Source organism: Oncorhynchus mykiss, chromosome 13, assembly GCF_057628025.1.
Source record: "Oncorhynchus mykiss isolate SJ-2025 chromosome 13, ASM5762802v1, whole genome shotgun sequence".
Lineage (NCBI taxonomy): Eukaryota > Metazoa > Chordata > Actinopteri > Salmoniformes > Salmonidae > Oncorhynchus > Oncorhynchus mykiss.
The window spans coordinates 55,421,371-55,437,942 of record NC_143034.1 but is presented as its reverse complement, the minus strand read 5'-3'; the positions used below and the strand labels follow the sequence as shown (position 1 = coordinate 55,437,942).

At 46.9% G+C, this 16,572-nt stretch overlaps 2 protein-coding genes across 13 annotated transcripts in view; one reads left to right on the top strand and one right to left on the bottom strand.

Annotated features, from left to right (window-relative positions):
• The window catches only part of caskin2b (CASK interacting protein 2b), a 90,794-nt gene extending 74,917 nt beyond the window's left edge, over window positions 1-15,877 (top strand). For 2 of the 12 annotated variants that reach the window (XM_036941290.2, XM_036941288.2), the window contains exons 11-20: window positions 6,739-6,856; window positions 8,686-8,862; window positions 9,106-9,183; window positions 9,867-10,003; window positions 10,216-10,279; window positions 10,426-10,532; window positions 10,844-11,056; window positions 11,185-13,117; window positions 13,206-13,482; window positions 13,966-15,877. In XM_036941290.2, coding sequence (XP_036797185.2) covers window positions 6,739-6,856; window positions 8,686-8,862; window positions 9,106-9,183; window positions 9,867-10,003; window positions 10,216-10,279; window positions 10,426-10,532; window positions 10,844-11,056; window positions 11,185-13,117; window positions 13,206-13,482; window positions 13,966-14,062 — 3,201 coding nt within the window. In that variant the 3' untranslated portion in view covers window positions 14,063-15,877. Of the gene's footprint in view, window positions 1-6,738; window positions 6,857-8,685; window positions 8,863-8,886; window positions 9,184-9,866; window positions 10,004-10,215; window positions 10,280-10,425; window positions 10,533-10,843; window positions 11,057-11,184; window positions 13,118-13,205; window positions 13,483-13,965 lie in introns of those variants that run through there. The other 10 variants (XM_090196816.1, XM_036941292.2, XM_090196815.1 and 7 more) reach the window with 6 other exon arrangements.
• A 157-nt stretch (window positions 15,878-16,034) lies between these two features.
• The window catches only part of LOC110485193 (Na(+)/H(+) exchange regulatory cofactor NHE-RF1), a 34,586-nt gene continuing 34,048 nt past the window's right edge, over window positions 16,035-16,572 (bottom strand). Inside the window, exon 6 of the mRNA XM_036941296.2 lies at window positions 16,035-16,572. This exon is cut by the window's right edge and continues 769 nt beyond it. The gene's annotated coding sequence lies outside the window, so the exon portion shown is untranslated.

The following is a 16,572-nucleotide window of genomic DNA, read 5'->3' as shown; positions in this document are numbered from 1 at the left end:
AAACCACTGGACTGTAGGACGGTTCGGAAACCACTGGACTGTAGGACGGTTCGGAAACCACTGGACTGTAGGACGGTTCGAAAACCACTGGACGACTGTAGGAAGGTTTTGGAAACCACTGGACTGTAGGACGGTTTGGAAACCACTGGACTATAGGAAGGTTTGTAAACCACTGGACTATAGGAAGGTTTGAAAACCACTGGACTAAAGGAAGGTTTGAAAACCACTTGACTATAGGAAGGTTTGTAAACCACTGGACTATAGGAAGGTTTGTAAACCACTGGACTGTAGGACAGTTTGGAAACCACTGGACTGTAGGAAGGTTTGTAAACCACTGGACTGTAGGACGGTTTAAAAACCACTGGACTGTAGGACGGTTTGGAAACCACTGGACTGTAGGACGGTTTGAAAACCACTGGACTGTAGGACGGTTTGGAAACCACTGGACTGTAGGACGGTTTGAAAACCACTGGACTGTAGGATGGTTTGAAAACCACTGGACTGTAGGACGGTTTGGAAACCACTGGACTGTAGGACGGTTCGGAAACCACTGGACTGTAGGACGGTTTAAAAAACGCTGGACTGTAGGACGGTTTGGAAACCACTGGACTGTAGGACGGTTTGGAAACCACTGGACTGTAGGACGGTTTGGAAACCACTGGACTGTAGGACAGTTTGGAAACCACTGGACTGTAGGACGGTTTGGAAACCACTGGACTGTAGGACGGTTTGGAAACCACTGGACTGTAGGACGGTTCGGAAACCACTGGACTGTAGGACGGTTTAAAAACCGCTGGACTGTAGGACGGTTTGGAAACCGCTGGACTGTAGGACGGTTTGGAAAACCACTGGACTGTAGGTACAGTTTGGAAACCACTGGACTGTAGGACGGTTTGGAAACCACTGGACTGTAGGACGGTTTGGAAACCACTGGACTGTAGGACGGTTTGGAAACCACTGGACTGTAGGTACAGTTTGGAAACCACTGGACTGTAGGACGGTTTGGAAACCACTGGACTGTAGGACAGTTTGGAAACCACTGGACTGTAGGACTGTTTGGAAACCACTGGACTGTAGGACAGTTTGGAAACCACTGGACTGTAGGACGGTTTGGAAACCACTGGACTGTAGGACTGTTTGGAAACCACTGGACTGTAGGACTGTTTGGAAACCACTGGACTATAGGAAGGTTGGTAAACCACTGGACTATAGGAAGGTTGGTAAACCACTGGACTATAGGACGGTTTGTAAACCACTGGACTATAGGAAGGTTGGTAAACCACTGGACTATAGGAAGGTTTGTAAACCACTGGACTGTAGGAAGGTTGGTAAACCACTGGACTGTAGGACGGTTTGGAAACCACTGGACTGTAGGACTGTTTGGAAACCACTGGACTATAGGAAGGTTGGTAAACCACTGGACTATAGGAAGGTTGGTAAACCACTGGACTGTAGGACGGTTGGTAAACCACTGGACTGTAGGACAGTTTGGAAACCACTGGACTGTAGGACGGTTTAAAAACCACTGGACTGTAGGACGGTTTGAAAACCACTGGACTGTAGGACGGTTTGGAAACCACTGGACTGTAGGACGGTTTGGAAACCACTGGACTGTAGGACGGTTTGGAAACCACTGGACTGTAGGACGGTTTAAAAACCACTGGACTGTAGGACTGTTTGGAAACCACTGGACTGTAGGACGGTTTGAAAACCACTGGACTGTAGGACGGTTTGGAAACCACTGGACTGTAGGACGGTTTGGAAACCACTGGACTGTAGGACGGTTTGGAAACCACTGGACTGTAGGACGGTTTAAAAACCACTGGACTGTAGGACGGTTTGGAAACCACTGGACTGTAGGACGGTTTAAAAACCACTGGACTGTAGGACGGTTTGAAAACCACTGGACTGTAGGACGGTTTGGAAACCACTGGACTGTAGGACTGTTTGGAAACCACTGGACTGTAGGACGGTTTGAAAACCACTGGACTGTAGGACGGTTTGGAAACCACTGGACTGTAGGACGGTTTGGAAACCACTGGACTGTAGGACGGTTTGGAAACCATGAGTCCATGAATGGGGTCTACTTGATGTGATCAACTTACCATCAGTCATAAAGCACATATAGTCACTAGTGAAAGTCTACACACCCCTTGCACAGTCTTCACATTTTACTGCCTTAAAATGTTGTCTCAAAAGGGAATACATTTGATTTTGTTCCTACCGATCAACACAACCTTCTCCACATTCCCAAAGTTAAATAAAAATTATAGAATTAAAAAAAATTTAAAATTTAAAAATTAAAAAGATGTCTTGATTGTGTGTCTTTACGCCCAGAGTTAATACTTCATTGTTATGCAGCAAAATGTGTAGACTGTGACAGGATGTAGAGACCATCACTAGGCACTGTACTGAACCTGATGTCATCTATCAGTTCACTGTTCTGAACCTGACCTATACATGTCATCTATCAGTTCACTGTTCTGAACCTGACCTACATGTCATCTATCAGTTCACTGTACTGAACCTGACCTACATGTCATCTATCAGTTCACTGTACTGAACCTGATGTACATGTCATCTATCAGTTCACTGTACTGAACCTGATGTACATGTCATCTATCAGTTCACTGTACTGAACCTGATGTACATGTCATCTATCAGTTCACTGTACTGAACCTGACGTACATGTCATCTATCAGTTCACTGTACTGAACCTGACGTACATGTCATCTATCAGTTCACTGTACTGAACCTGATGTACATGTCATCTATCAGTTCACTGTACTGAACCTGATGTACATGTCATCTATCAGTTCACTGTACTGAACCTGATGTACATGTCATCTATCAGTTCACTGTACTGAACCTGATGTACATGTCATCTATCAGTTCACTGTACTGAACCTGATGTACATGTCATCTATCAGTTCACTGTACTGAACCTGACCTACATGTCATCTATCAGTTCACTGTACTGAACCTGATGTACATGTCATCTATCAGTTCACTGTACTGAACCTGACCTACATGTCATCTATCAGTTCACTGTACTGAACCTGATGTACATGTCATCTATCAGTTCACTGTACTGAACCTGATGTACATGTCATCTATCAGTTCACTGTACTGAACCTGACCTACATGTCATCTATCAGTTCACTGTACTGAACCTGACCTACATGTCATCTATCAGTTCACTGTTCTGAACCTGACCTACATGTCATCTATCAGTTCACTGTTCTGAACCTGACCTACATGTCATCTATCAGTTCACTGTACTGAACCTGACCTACATGTCATCTATCAGTTCACTGTACTGAACCTGACCTACATGTCATCTATCAGTTCACTGTACTGAACCTGACCTACATGTCATCTATCAGTTCACTGTACTGAACCTGATGTACATGTCATCTATCAGTTCACTGTACTGAACCTGACCTACATGTCATCTATCAGTTCACTGTACTGAACCTGACCTACATGTCATCTATCAGTTCACTGTACTGAACCTGACCTACATGTCATCTATCAGTTCACTGTACTGAACCTGATGTACATGTCATCTATCAGTTCACTGTACTGAACCTGACCTACATGTCATCTATCAGTTCACTGTACTGAACCTGACCTACATGTCATCTATCAGTTCACTGTACTGAACCTGATGTACATGTCATCTATCAGTTCACTGTACTGAACCTGACCTACATGTCATCTATCAGTTCACTGTACTGAACCTGATGTACATGTCATCTATCAGTTCACTGTACTGAACCTGACCTACATGTCATCTATCAGTTCACTGTACTGAACCTGACCTACATGTCATCTATCAGTTCACTGTACTGAACCTGACCTACATGTCATCTATCAGTTCACTGTACTGAACCTGACCTACATGTCATCTATCAGTTCACTGTTCTGAACCTGACCTACATGTCATCTATCAGTTCACTGTACTGAACCTGACCTACATGTCATCTATCAGTTCACTGTACTGAACCTGATGTACATGTCATCTATCAGTTCACTGTACTGAACCTGACCTACATGTCATCTATCAGTTCACTGTACTGAACCTGATGTACATGTCATCTATCAGTTCACTGTACTGAACCTGATGTACATGTCATCTATCAGTTCACTGTACTGAACCTGACCTACATGTCATCTATCAGTTCACTGTACTGAACCTGACCTACATGTCATCTATCAGTTCACTGTTCTGAACCTGACCTACATGTCATCTATCAGTTCACTGTTCTGAACCTGACCTACATGTCATCTATCAGTTCACTGTACTGAACCTGACCTACATGTCATCTATCAGTTCACTGTACTGAACCTGACCTACATGTCATCTATCAGTTCACTGTACTGAACCTGACCTACATGTCATCTATCAGTTCACTGTACTGAACCTGATGTACATGTCATCTATCAGTTCACTGTACTGAACCTGACCTACATGTCATCTATCAGTTCACTGTACTGAACCTGACCTACATGTCATCTATCAGTTCACTGTACTGAACCTGACCTACATGTCATCTATCAGTTCACTGTACTGAACCTGATGTACATGTCATCTATCAGTTCACTGTACTGAACCTGACCTACATGTCATCTATCAGTTCACTGTACTGAACCTGACCTACATGTCATCTATCAGTTCACTGTACTGAACCTGATGTACATGTCATCTATCAGTTCACTGTACTGAACCTGACCTACATGTCATCTATCAGTTCACTGTACTGAACCTGATGTACATGTCATCTATCAGTTCACTGTACTGAACCTGACCTACATGTCATCTATCAGTTCACTGTACTGCACCTGACCTACATGTCATCTATCAGTTCACTGTACTGAACCTGACCTACATGTCATCTATCAGTTCACTGTACTGAACCTGACCTACATGTCATCTATCAGTTCACTGTTCTGAACCTGACCTACATGTCATCTATCAGTTCACTGTACTGAACCTGACCTACATGTCATCTATCAGTTCACTGTACTGAACCTGACCTACATGTCATCTATCAGTTCACTGTACTGAACCTGATGTACATGTCATCTATCAGTTCACTGTACTGAACCTGACCTACATGTCATCTATCAGTTCACTGTACTGAACCTGACCTACATGTCATCTATCAGTTCACTGTACTGAACCTGACCTACATGTCATCTATCAGTTCTAGGTCCTTAGGGGTATAGTGCACAACAGGTGAACTTCACTATCCATATTCCTGAGGGGGAACTAGTTTATAGGAAGAGAGTATATATCTGAAGGGTGGCTCTCTTTGAGCCCAGAGAGACGGGTAGGGACAGGCCCTGGTATTCATCCAGTACATCACTCCCACTCAGAAATGACTCTACTACTACTGTCTCACACACACACACACACACACACACACACACACACACACACACACACACACACACACACACACACACACACATCGTCTCATGAACCCTGGCCTGTTTTACTTCTTGGGAGTGTGTCGGCCTATTCTGCTGCTGTGGGGGTTGCTTCAATACCAGAGAGAAACAATTCATAAACCTTGCTCTCAGGCCATCCACCTCTTCCATCAACTAGCCTTTCCACACCTCACACACACATGTACATGTTAGATACTGGGCAAAGGGTTGGCTGACATCTTAGTGGGGACCGGTGCCGAACCAAAACGCAAAAAGTGGTCGGGCAGAGCAAGGCGGGTGAAGAGGATTGGACAGGCTGATAGCGATGTTGTGTTTCCGTAAGTGGATGAATTTGTCTAATTTAGCATGTAGGGTAAAGCCTCAAATCTTAGCAACATCTTCCATTTCTAATGAGCTCGGAAAAAAGTGAATAATTACAAAGAAATATTTAATTTTGTGTGGCTACATCACCAGCGATTAAAAAGCAAAAATAAAGACGTTCTAATTGAGCGAGGCGTCGGAGCCTGCAGGGTTTTTATCATTGAAAACAATGCATTGTAAAATAAATCCTAAGCATGTGTGCCTTCAGCGAATTTAGGCCTTTAGAAAAATATGTTTTGCCAACTTGGACAGGTCAGTAAATGTCAATGTATTTTTCTATTGCTGTCAAACCTGCTCATTCAGTACATGCTAGTTCCCCCTCTACCCACATCTTTTACCAGACACACAACCCAACACCCCTGTTCTCCCCTATACCCTCAGCCCCCTAACCCTAATGTCCCTTGGCTTGTATCCTCTGACTAAGGCTGCTAAATTAGGGAGCAGAGACAATGGCCTGGGTTTTAGCAGCTCACGTGGACAAATGGAACATGATCAGAAACACATGACTACTGTCATCATCTGTTTATGTGCTTGACCTTTTGGTTCTCTCCCTCGGTTTGTTATTGTACTACAGTTGATCTCAGGGCTGTGGCGCTGCTTTTGTACCACCCTCCCAAATTATGTAAAACATCTTTGACATTATGAAAACAAACCATACAGAGACATAGATACACAGATGAGGTTGTTAACGCGTAGAATGTGTTTCAAGTTGGAACATGTACTTTCTGTCATTGTCCCAGAACTGCACACTTCAGGTCAGGTACACTCCTACACACACGTACATAAACAGTGGAAATAACACCACGTTGTTATAGAATCTCACAGACCTACCTGCCTCAATATGGAGAGACACTGGGTAGTAATAGCCATCTGATTGGTTTAGACCTGTCTTAATGTTTGTTTTGATTGGCTGCCTGGCAGGTCCTAGAGCAGCACATGGACGGGCGCTGGAAGGGGCACATCCACGACAGCCAGAGGGGCACCGACCGGGTTGGCTACTTCCCCCCGAACATTGTAGAGGTCATCAGCAGACGCTCAGGTCAGTCACACCACACACACACACACACACACACACACACACACACACCCAATAAGGTCAGTGTAATCATTAGCCATTCCCCACTCCCATCTGAAAGCAATGGGCAAAGAGAGAGAGCCCTCTGACATTTGCCTCTTTCATTGCGTAACCGTGGCACCCGCAGCAAACGGAGGATTCGTAGCTTGTTGAGTCAGCTGCCGGCATGTCGGAACATCAACACACAGACACACACACACACTCACACACTAATTCACTCATCTCCCAGACATGTCAGCACACTCACAATGCAGGATTAAGTCAGAAATGGAAAGGGAAATGGCTTGGAACTGCAGGAGTCATCTGCTATTGTACATTATGTAAAAACTCCCACCCTTACCCACGCAGTCTACCTCTAATACCGGTTAGATTAACAGAAGGTGTCAGTTACCTACCTAACACCACAGAAGAAGATAATCCGCCCCACACCACCTCTTTGATGTGCACTAGAGGGAGAAATCCCTGAGTGAATAGGTTGGCTTGGTGACACTCACGGAGCAGCTTTGACAGAACAGGGAGCAGCTCAGCACTGCAGTCAGTGAAAAATGACAGGTTTCTGTCTTCTCTGCAAGTCTGTCACCACAACAAAAGATCAGGGGAACGGGAGACCCATCTTAAATTGTCCCTCTGCACCTACTGTACCTTCAGAAAGTACTCACACCCCGTTACTTTTTCCACATTTTGTTGTTACAGCCTGTATTACATTGAAATGTTGTGTCACTGATCTACACACAATACCCCATAATGTCAAAGTGGAATTTTGTTTCTAGAAATCTTTACAAATTCATAGAAAATGAAAAGTTGAAATGTTTTCAACCCCTTTTGTTATGGCAAGCCTAAACACGTACAGGAGTAAAAAGGTGCTTAGCAAGTCAATAAGTTGCATGGACTCACTCTGTGTTCAATAATAGTGTTAACATGATTTTTATTATCTGTAAGGTCCCTCAGTCAAGTAGTGAATATCAAGCACAGATTCAACCACAAAGACCAGAGAGGTTTTCCTGTGCCTCGCAAAGAAGAGAACCTATTGGTAGTTGGGAGTTAAAAATAAAAGCATTGAGTGACCTAGTTACAGTTGTGCCTTAAATTGTCTTGACAATCTAAGGTATGACAATGGCTGTCTAGCAATGATCAACAACCAACTTGGCAGAGCATGAAGAAGTTTATATTTATATTGCACAGCTGTTAGAGACTTACCCAGAAAGACTCACAGCTGTAATCACTGGCAAAGACGTTTCTAACATGTATTGACTCAGGGGTGTGAATACTTATGTAAATTAGATCATTCTGTATTTCATTTTCAATACATTTACAAAAATGTACTACAAAAAAATATATATACCGGTATATTCTTTTCACTTTGTCATTATGGGGTATTGTGTATAGATGGGTGAGATTGTAAAAAATCTATTGAATACATTTTGAATTTAGGCTGTGCCTCAACAAAATGTGGAATAAGTCAAGGGGTATGAATACTTCCTGAAGGAACTGTTTCTCCCTTGGCTCCACACACACACACACACACACACACACACACACTGATAGGTTGTATCGCTATACATCACTGCATTGGAAGAGCAGTGGTGGCCCCTCTTCATGACAGGTTGGCCCCTCCAGAGAACACCTCATTTCCCAGACTGCCTTGGTTGGACTAATCCCTCATGCTTCCAATCCATCCCTTCCTCCTCCTCTTCTCTCAGCGTCTCTCCATCCATACCATGTAATGTCCACCTCTAACCATCAGCTTGCTTTAACCTCCTCTCTGTCTGTGTCCTACCTGTTTGACCCTGTAGGGGGCACCCTGTCCCGGCACGCCTCTCTGCCCACCCAGCGCCACCAGCTCCTCTCCAGAGCCCCCCTCTCCTCCAGCCTGAGCTCAGCCCCCCAGACCGACGACTCCTACACACTGTACACCCCCAACAATCCCCAGCTGGCCCTCCCCCACACCATTGGCCTCAGCGCCAACCCAGGTATATACACACACACCCTTATACATGCACTCAGAGGACAGACGCACATTGAAACCTGTATACGGTACTCAGTCCCCTAACCAGCCAGACAACTCCCCCACCACTGTGAACCGTGGTGAGGCCACAAGGACACCTATGTTCGCCCCCTCTAAACGCCTCTCATGCTCAGGCCCAGCCAATCCCCAGTGCTGCTCCGTGGACCATGGTACCCCCATGGCCCAACAGTGTTGTTATGTCTGATAGGTCGGCCTCCCAGCAGCCTCTCTCAGCCTGGTTGTCCCCTGGAGGACATCTGGGTGCTCAGGAACTCACACACCGCGGGTAAGAGTCCCTCCACTGTCACCCCATGACAATAGCTGGCTGTCTCTGTCCCCTGTTCCCATGCTCTACCTTTGTCATGTGCCAGCTTCAAACTGAGCTTCCCATAGCTCCTGCTGCTCTCCCTGCTACAAGATGGGACCACCAGGAAACATCTGTTCCAGTGACCAAAAAAAAGTGACAATTTCGACAGTCTACAGGACACTGCAAGCTTAATGGGTGCCCTGTGTACTCTGCTGTAGGAATTTTCCATTGTGGATGACCTTTCATCTGTCCTACTGCAGGACTGTAGTTGTAGTTTACCCCTATAGATCTGTAGTTCTGTACCCTTGGCTGTTGTTGCTCTATGCCTGCAGCTCCGCTCCACCATGCAACCATCTCCCTTGGCTTCGTATGGCAGCAAATGATGTCCTGTCCTGGCCTGTGCCACCCCCCCTGATCTGTGATGACTTGGCTGGCTCAGTGACAGGGTCCAGCCTCTGCCATCCTCTGCCAGCTTCAGTTAGATTCATGTGGATGTGTGTGTGACTGTGTTGACGTGAGCTCTGGAAGGACACAGAGGGGAGGTACCTCATTTTGCTCTCCCTCTTGCTGTCCAGCCACCACGGTTGTCTTTAATGTCCCTCACTTCTATCTCTCTTTCTCTTCTCCCTCTCTCCATCCTCCTCTCCTGTGGTCCTATCTAGCAGGTGACAGGAACAGTGTAGGGAGTACGGGCAGTGTGGGCAGCACCCGTAGTGCTGGGAGTGGACAGAGCACAGAGAGTAACACTGCTGTCAACGGACAACACCACCAGACCACCGCACTCCCAGACACAGCCAAAGTACTGGACCAATTGTTATTTTAGCTTTATTTATCCTGGCTAGTCTTATTGAGATAGATAACAATGTTAAAATAATTGCAAACCTTACTCACAGCTATGAACTCGAGGAAATGTGATATTGTGATTTACTGTTTTTGTATGTAGTGCCAGGCAACAGATTGTTTATTCCTGTGCTCTCTGTAACTTGTCTTGTGCCCTGTTTTGATGTGCAGCCAGCCCCCTCTGCTGGTGACTCAGGGCAACCAGTCCCCAATAAACAGCCTGACCTGACTGCAGGTAGGAATACCAGCCCTTTCTCTCATTACTGTTACGTACCACAACATTTCTCCTGAAACTTCACCTTTCTAGTTTGATTTGTGCTTATTGGTAGAAAACATCCTGAGCACCATTCATTTAACTCTCCAGTGTGTTTTCTTGTCTAGTGGTTCTGGGTGCTCCTCGGAGGCCGATGGTGAACATACAGAGACCAGGGGAACAGCAGTTTGTCTCCCCACAGTTTATACGTCCTCAGCAGCTACTGGAGGGCAAGGTGAGACTCAGACACAGGCCAGGACAGGACAGGACAGGACAGAACAGACACAGGACAGGACAGGCACAGGACAGGACAGACATAGGACAGGACCGGACAGACACAGGACAGGACAGACACAGGACAGGACAGGACAGACACAAGACAGGAAATATTGTCCATGTTTGCCACACATTACAACTCATGAATGTATATTTCTGTGTACTCTGTATGCCACAGTGAAATACATGTATCTATTAAAAGACAGTAGGACAGTGAATAGGCCAGTAGTTGATGTTAATGTGTAACTCAACCCCTCCCCTCTGGTGTAGGATGCAGAGGCCATCTACCAGTGGCTGAGTGACTTCCAGTTGGAGCAGTACACTGGGAACTTCATCACGGCCGGCTACGACGTCCCCACCATCAGCAGGATGACCCCAGAGGACCTGACGGCCATCGGCGTCACCAAGCCAGGCCACCGCAAGAAGATCTCAATCGAGATAGGAAACCTCAGCATCCCCGAGTGGCTGCCTGAATACATCCCGGTAAGGTCTTACTGATGCCTGTGTCTGTCTGTCTGTCTGTCTGCCTTTGTGTGCAAGTCAGGTTTTACATTAGTTTCATAAAGGTTTCACCTGTTGTAGGTCTGACTGTGACTCTTCTCCTACTCCAGGCAGACCTGGGGGAGTGGCTGAGTACCATAGGCCTGCCTCAGTACCAAAGGAAGCTGTCAGAGAACGGCTATGACTCCATCAGCATCGTACGGGACCTGACCTGGGAGGACCTGCAGGAGATAGGCATCACCAAGCTGGGCCACCAGAAGAAGATGATGCTGGCCGTGAAGAAGCTGTGTGACATCCAGAGGGCCATCCTGGCTGCAGAATCTGGCCAGGGCACGTTGCGCCGCAAGCCCCCTGGAGCCCTTCACCTGGTCACCATCGAGCCCCCTGACAGCGCCTCCGACTGCCCCTCGCCCCACACCCCCAAGATGCTGACCTTCCAGGACAGCGAGCTGAGCGCTGAGCTGCAGACAGCCATGTCCAGCCACTACCAGGAGGGCCTGGCCTTTAAGAGTGCTGTGGGCATGTCTCGGAGCCAAGAGAGCATCGACGCCCGGTCCAGGGGCTCAGGGCGCTCCCAGGACCCCCCCACGGCCTCCATCACTCCCCACAGCCTCTCACAGGAGAGCCTAGGCAGCAGCAGCACCTCCACCAGCCTCAGTGCTGACAGCAGCCCTGCCAAGGAGAGGAACATTCCAGAAGGCTGGGACCAGAGGTCCATACTACAGCAGCAGCTTCCCAAGCAGGTCCCCCTGGGGGCAGCCACTGTGTTCCAGTACCCAGCCATCCCAGCCAAGCCTAAAGGCCCTGGGTCTCACTCCCTAGGCTCCTCTCCCCAGGGCTCCCCGGCCCAGAGGGGCTTCAGCTACCTCCACTCCCACTGTGGCAGCACCGACCTGGGCCACGGCTCGCCCACCAAGCCCTTGGCACACACCTACCACGCCATGACCCTGGCCCCGCCTAAGAAGCGCAGCCAGAGCCTGACACGCTATGCCCTGTCAGACGGCGAACCAGACGAAGAGGATGACGACTTGGCTCCGCCCTCTAGCACCCTAGAGTCCTACGCCACCCTGACCCGCCGGCCCGGACGCAGCCAGCTGGCAGGCATGCAGACCACACCCGTAAAGTACGGCACTGTGGGACGTAGCCAGTCCTTTGCCGTTCGCGCTCGTAAAAAGGGTCCCCCTCCAGCCCCACCCAAGAGACTGAGCTCGGTGAGCAGCAGCGTCAGCGTTGGGTCCACTGAGAATATGGCGCCCTCTCCTGGGGGGGTGGAGACAGACAGTCCAGGGAGCGTGAGGAGCATCGCAGCCTGTCTGGAGGCCTCCACTGAGGGGAAAAGCCTGTCCAGGCCCAGGCTGGACCTCCTCCAACCAGAGCCTCCCCTCCCCAGCCTCACCCCCTCAGGACTGGAGCCCAGAGAGGCCTGTGCAGGTATGAGGAGGAGGGTTCAGAGCGAATGTGTTCCAGCCCAGACCGACATCCAAGACCATTACCCAGACCCAGAGCGAGGGGTGAAGTCAGACTCTGAGGAGGAGGAACCTAAGGCACCGGGTTTGGATGGCTCCTCATCCCCTCACAATAGCTCCAGCGAGTGTATCCCCTTCGCCGAGGAGGGCAACCTCACCATCAAGCAGAGGCCCAAGGTGGGAGGGCCGCCCAGGGCCGAGAGCACTGTGGAGATCCCGGCAGACAAGAACGGGCCCACCAAGACAGCCCTGGAGGTGCCTGAGTTTAACCTGAAGGAGTCAGACACTGTGAAGCGGAGATACAAGCCTAAAGACCATGCTGGCAGCTCTCCCACCAGTGACAGTGAGGGCAAGATAGGGTCAGACTCCAGTCCAGGCAGCAGGCCCCAGTCCCAAAGCTGTGAGGAGGTGAGTCTGGTCAGTCTGAGGATCAGTGAGGCCAGTCTGGAGGGGCTGGAGACCCTGCCAGTGACAGGCACACCCCACAAACCCCCCATCTCCCCCAAGCCTCACAGCTCCCACAGACCCCCCGTCACAGCCCCAAAACCGTCCCGACACAGTCTGGCTGCTGCTACAGGTAACTTATTACACGTGGAAGCTCATTATTATGTCTTTCTGTTTTTATCATCAATTCTGAGTTTCTGCGTTTGCTTCCTGTCCAACAGCCATAGTGCCGCCCACTATGACTGTCAATGTGGTACAGAGTCTTGCCTTCTCAGCCCCACCATCACCCACACCCAGCCGGTGTCCCCCAGCCCCAGGGCTTCAGTGCCAGGCAGCCCAGACAGGCAAGCCCCAGGTCTGTGTGGTCGGCCCAGGGGTAGAGTCTGGCCCGGGGTTAGAGGTGGTGCAGCAGCAGAGGCTGGAGCAGACCAGCACCTCTCTGGAGGCAGCACTGCAGGCTGTGGAGAGAAAACTCACCCAGGAGGACAGCACTGACAGGTAAGAGAACACGATCAACACCTCACCATTTCCTGTATTTACAGGCCATATACACTCTACTGTTTATGTGAACTGAAGTAGCATTCGTGCAACATTGTATCTGTCCCATTATGGCGTCTGTGAGAGCATGGGCAGCGCCATTGAGCCCATCTCCATTTTGAAGTAGTCAGTTTTCTTCTTCTACTACTTCAGAGTTGGTAAACAAACTGAAAGGGTGCATACTGCAGCTGGAGTGTGTTGTCTGAACAGGTATAAAGTCAAGGTTGGTGATTCACTGTCACTTCAGTTATGGAATGTTTGCTCAGGTCCCACCTGATGACCTGGATGGAATTATGTGATCCTTCCTTAACCCATATTTGACTACTTCAAAATGGTGAAAGTCCTCAATGGCACTGCCCTTGATAAAACAGGTTTTTGAGCACTAGAGTCCTCTATCTATCTCCATGACTAAACCCTGCGTCTTTTTCCACCTCCTCCTGACAGTGGGGCTAACACAGTGAAGTCAGCGGGCAACATTCTGGATGACATTGGCAACATGTTTGATGACCTTGCTGACCAGCTAGATGCCATGCTGGACTAAGCCCTCTATCCACTCCACTGACCAGCCCACTGACCCTTGACCCTTCACCTCAGGAAGTACTAATGACCATGAGAGGGAGAATGGAGCAGGTCACCCCACCTAAGTGTTATCTCCGACCCCGACGCCCTTCAAACTACAGACCAACCCCCACCACCAGACTAACAGAAAACATATGGGACTACATTGTAGGATGTGCCATGGAGTGGGATGGTTTTAATGAACAGTGTGGATCCATCTCCCTACTCCCTGCCTCCATGTTGCCACTTCCTCTCCTTTCAACACCAGCACTTAACTCTGCTCTACAGTGCTTTGCCATCAGTCACAACAACCCTGTTGTTGACTGTAGATACATGAGAGATGGACAACATACTGTACCAGTACACTGTTGTATTGGGTTGTTTCATACAGCACGAGTTAAACTGTGTTGTCCTTTTTATTCTACCCAACATCCTCCATTTCTTTGTCATGTTGGTGTGCCTTTCTTCCCCTCCTTTCTCAGTCTCCACCTCTGTGTAAAGTCATTGTTTGGCCGTAGAGGGAGAGAGAGAGAGACAATGGGGAGAAGTGTTTTTATCCTGGCCTATAGAGGAACCATTCCTAGACAGAATATTACCATACACTACCATTTGTATTAGACACTGTATCAGTCATTTGACCTTTGTGTTTCATCATGTCTGACCATTTCAATTGGACCTTGTTGATATTTTCAATACTCTTGTATTTTATCCATTTTCTACCAAGTTGACCACAATGAAAGGGTTTGTCTTCCTCAAGGCAAGGTGCCAGTACGTTTGTGCTGTTAAAATCTTTAGTAATCATTCTTTAGTAATACAGAATGACTAGATGCTATATCATTTCTGTTTTTATGTAAAACATGTAAAAGTGCTGGATGATATTGTTTATACAAAAGGGAAGAAGACCTTTGCTTTTCAAAGCATATTTAGCTATCGTCACTGTCCACACTGTCAGTATAAGGAGTTATACGTGATTTGTACAGCCGAGGGATGACATGCAAGATATTAATAATGTACACTATTTTTAAAAGAAAAACAAACATTTTAATGTAGATTAGTCCAACTAGTATTTAAATGAGAGTATCTAAATATGTATATTGTATACTTATAGGTATATCTGGGAGCAGAATCATATTCAACCAAAGTTCTTTGTACAGATTTTCCTTCAATATTTTCAATATTTCCAGAAAATGCAGAACCATTGTTAAGGGGTTCTGGTCTTCCTTATTGTAACATGAATGAAATTAATATCTACATGGTTATCAAAAATGGTATTTTATTCCCCTGTCCACCCAACATTATATGGCTATGTTCCATATTTGGGCATGCTACAGTACTTCTAGCAGGGGGAATGAACTCTTCTATGATGTGTTTCTGTCTTCCTCATGAACTTTCAAATCATTAACCCTGACTTGTATGATTGTGTAGTGTCCTCTACTGTAAATGTTTGTGTCGTTTCAGTGTGAATGTGATCCCTGGCTGTAACCTGGGTTTCATCTCTGTCCTTCTCAGGAATGTCCCACCTATTCAGTTCAAGCTGCTGTCACATTAAACACACACACCTGACTCTGTGTTATGGAAGAAGGAACAGTGGTTTTGAAGAGGTGAGGTGAAGGAGAGCCTTGCGTGAATGTGAAAGAGGTCTGTGTGTCTCAGACGGAACTGAGACCTGCTAGAGGCACCTTATTTAAGATGGCTCTGTGGATATATATTATACTGTCTTGAGTTATCAACATCTGTCCTTTTTCATCCAGCTGGGTCTTCATCTGGTTACAGTTAACCATTAAATATTCAAGTCTGATTCTGTTGACTTCTCTCATTCATTTATGGATTTAAATATCCAGAAGCCTTTTAAGAGTGGGTGCATTTCATCTACACCTTCATAGCACAAACATAGATTCCTAACATGTATGTTACTGTAGTCTTAATTTAAATGGAGAATCATGGGACAACAATGGTGAGATCTACAATTTAATACAGTATAGAAATAACACGAACAGTTAAAGAGAATGATAACACCCCCATACAATTCAATAGTCAAAATAGTGAATCTCACTGTCATTCTCCATACTGAACATACACAAAATCTAGTGAAGCGCAGACATTTATATTCTTATTAAAGAAAGAAATTATGTTTAAGTACATCTACGTAAACGTAAAAACCTCAAAGCATTTTGACAATGGCCATAAAGAAAAACTCTGAAATGAAAAGTATCACAATATACAGTGGTAATGGCAATGCTATGGACAGAAGTGTTTCAGCCTTCACATTTACTGAAGTAAGACTGGTATGGATGGACACTGCACCAACATGTCGTTCCCCAATGACTGACTGACTGACTGACTGTGGTTGTCGTTCTTCAGGTGTTTTGGTCCCTAAACGGTTTGCAGATAATAGAATCTACCACACACCTAGAGCTCATTAGTGAAGGTGCTGAAGGCAAAAACTGGAGAAACATGAGAAAGTCTCCGCACACTTCCAGTCAGAAGCCCATT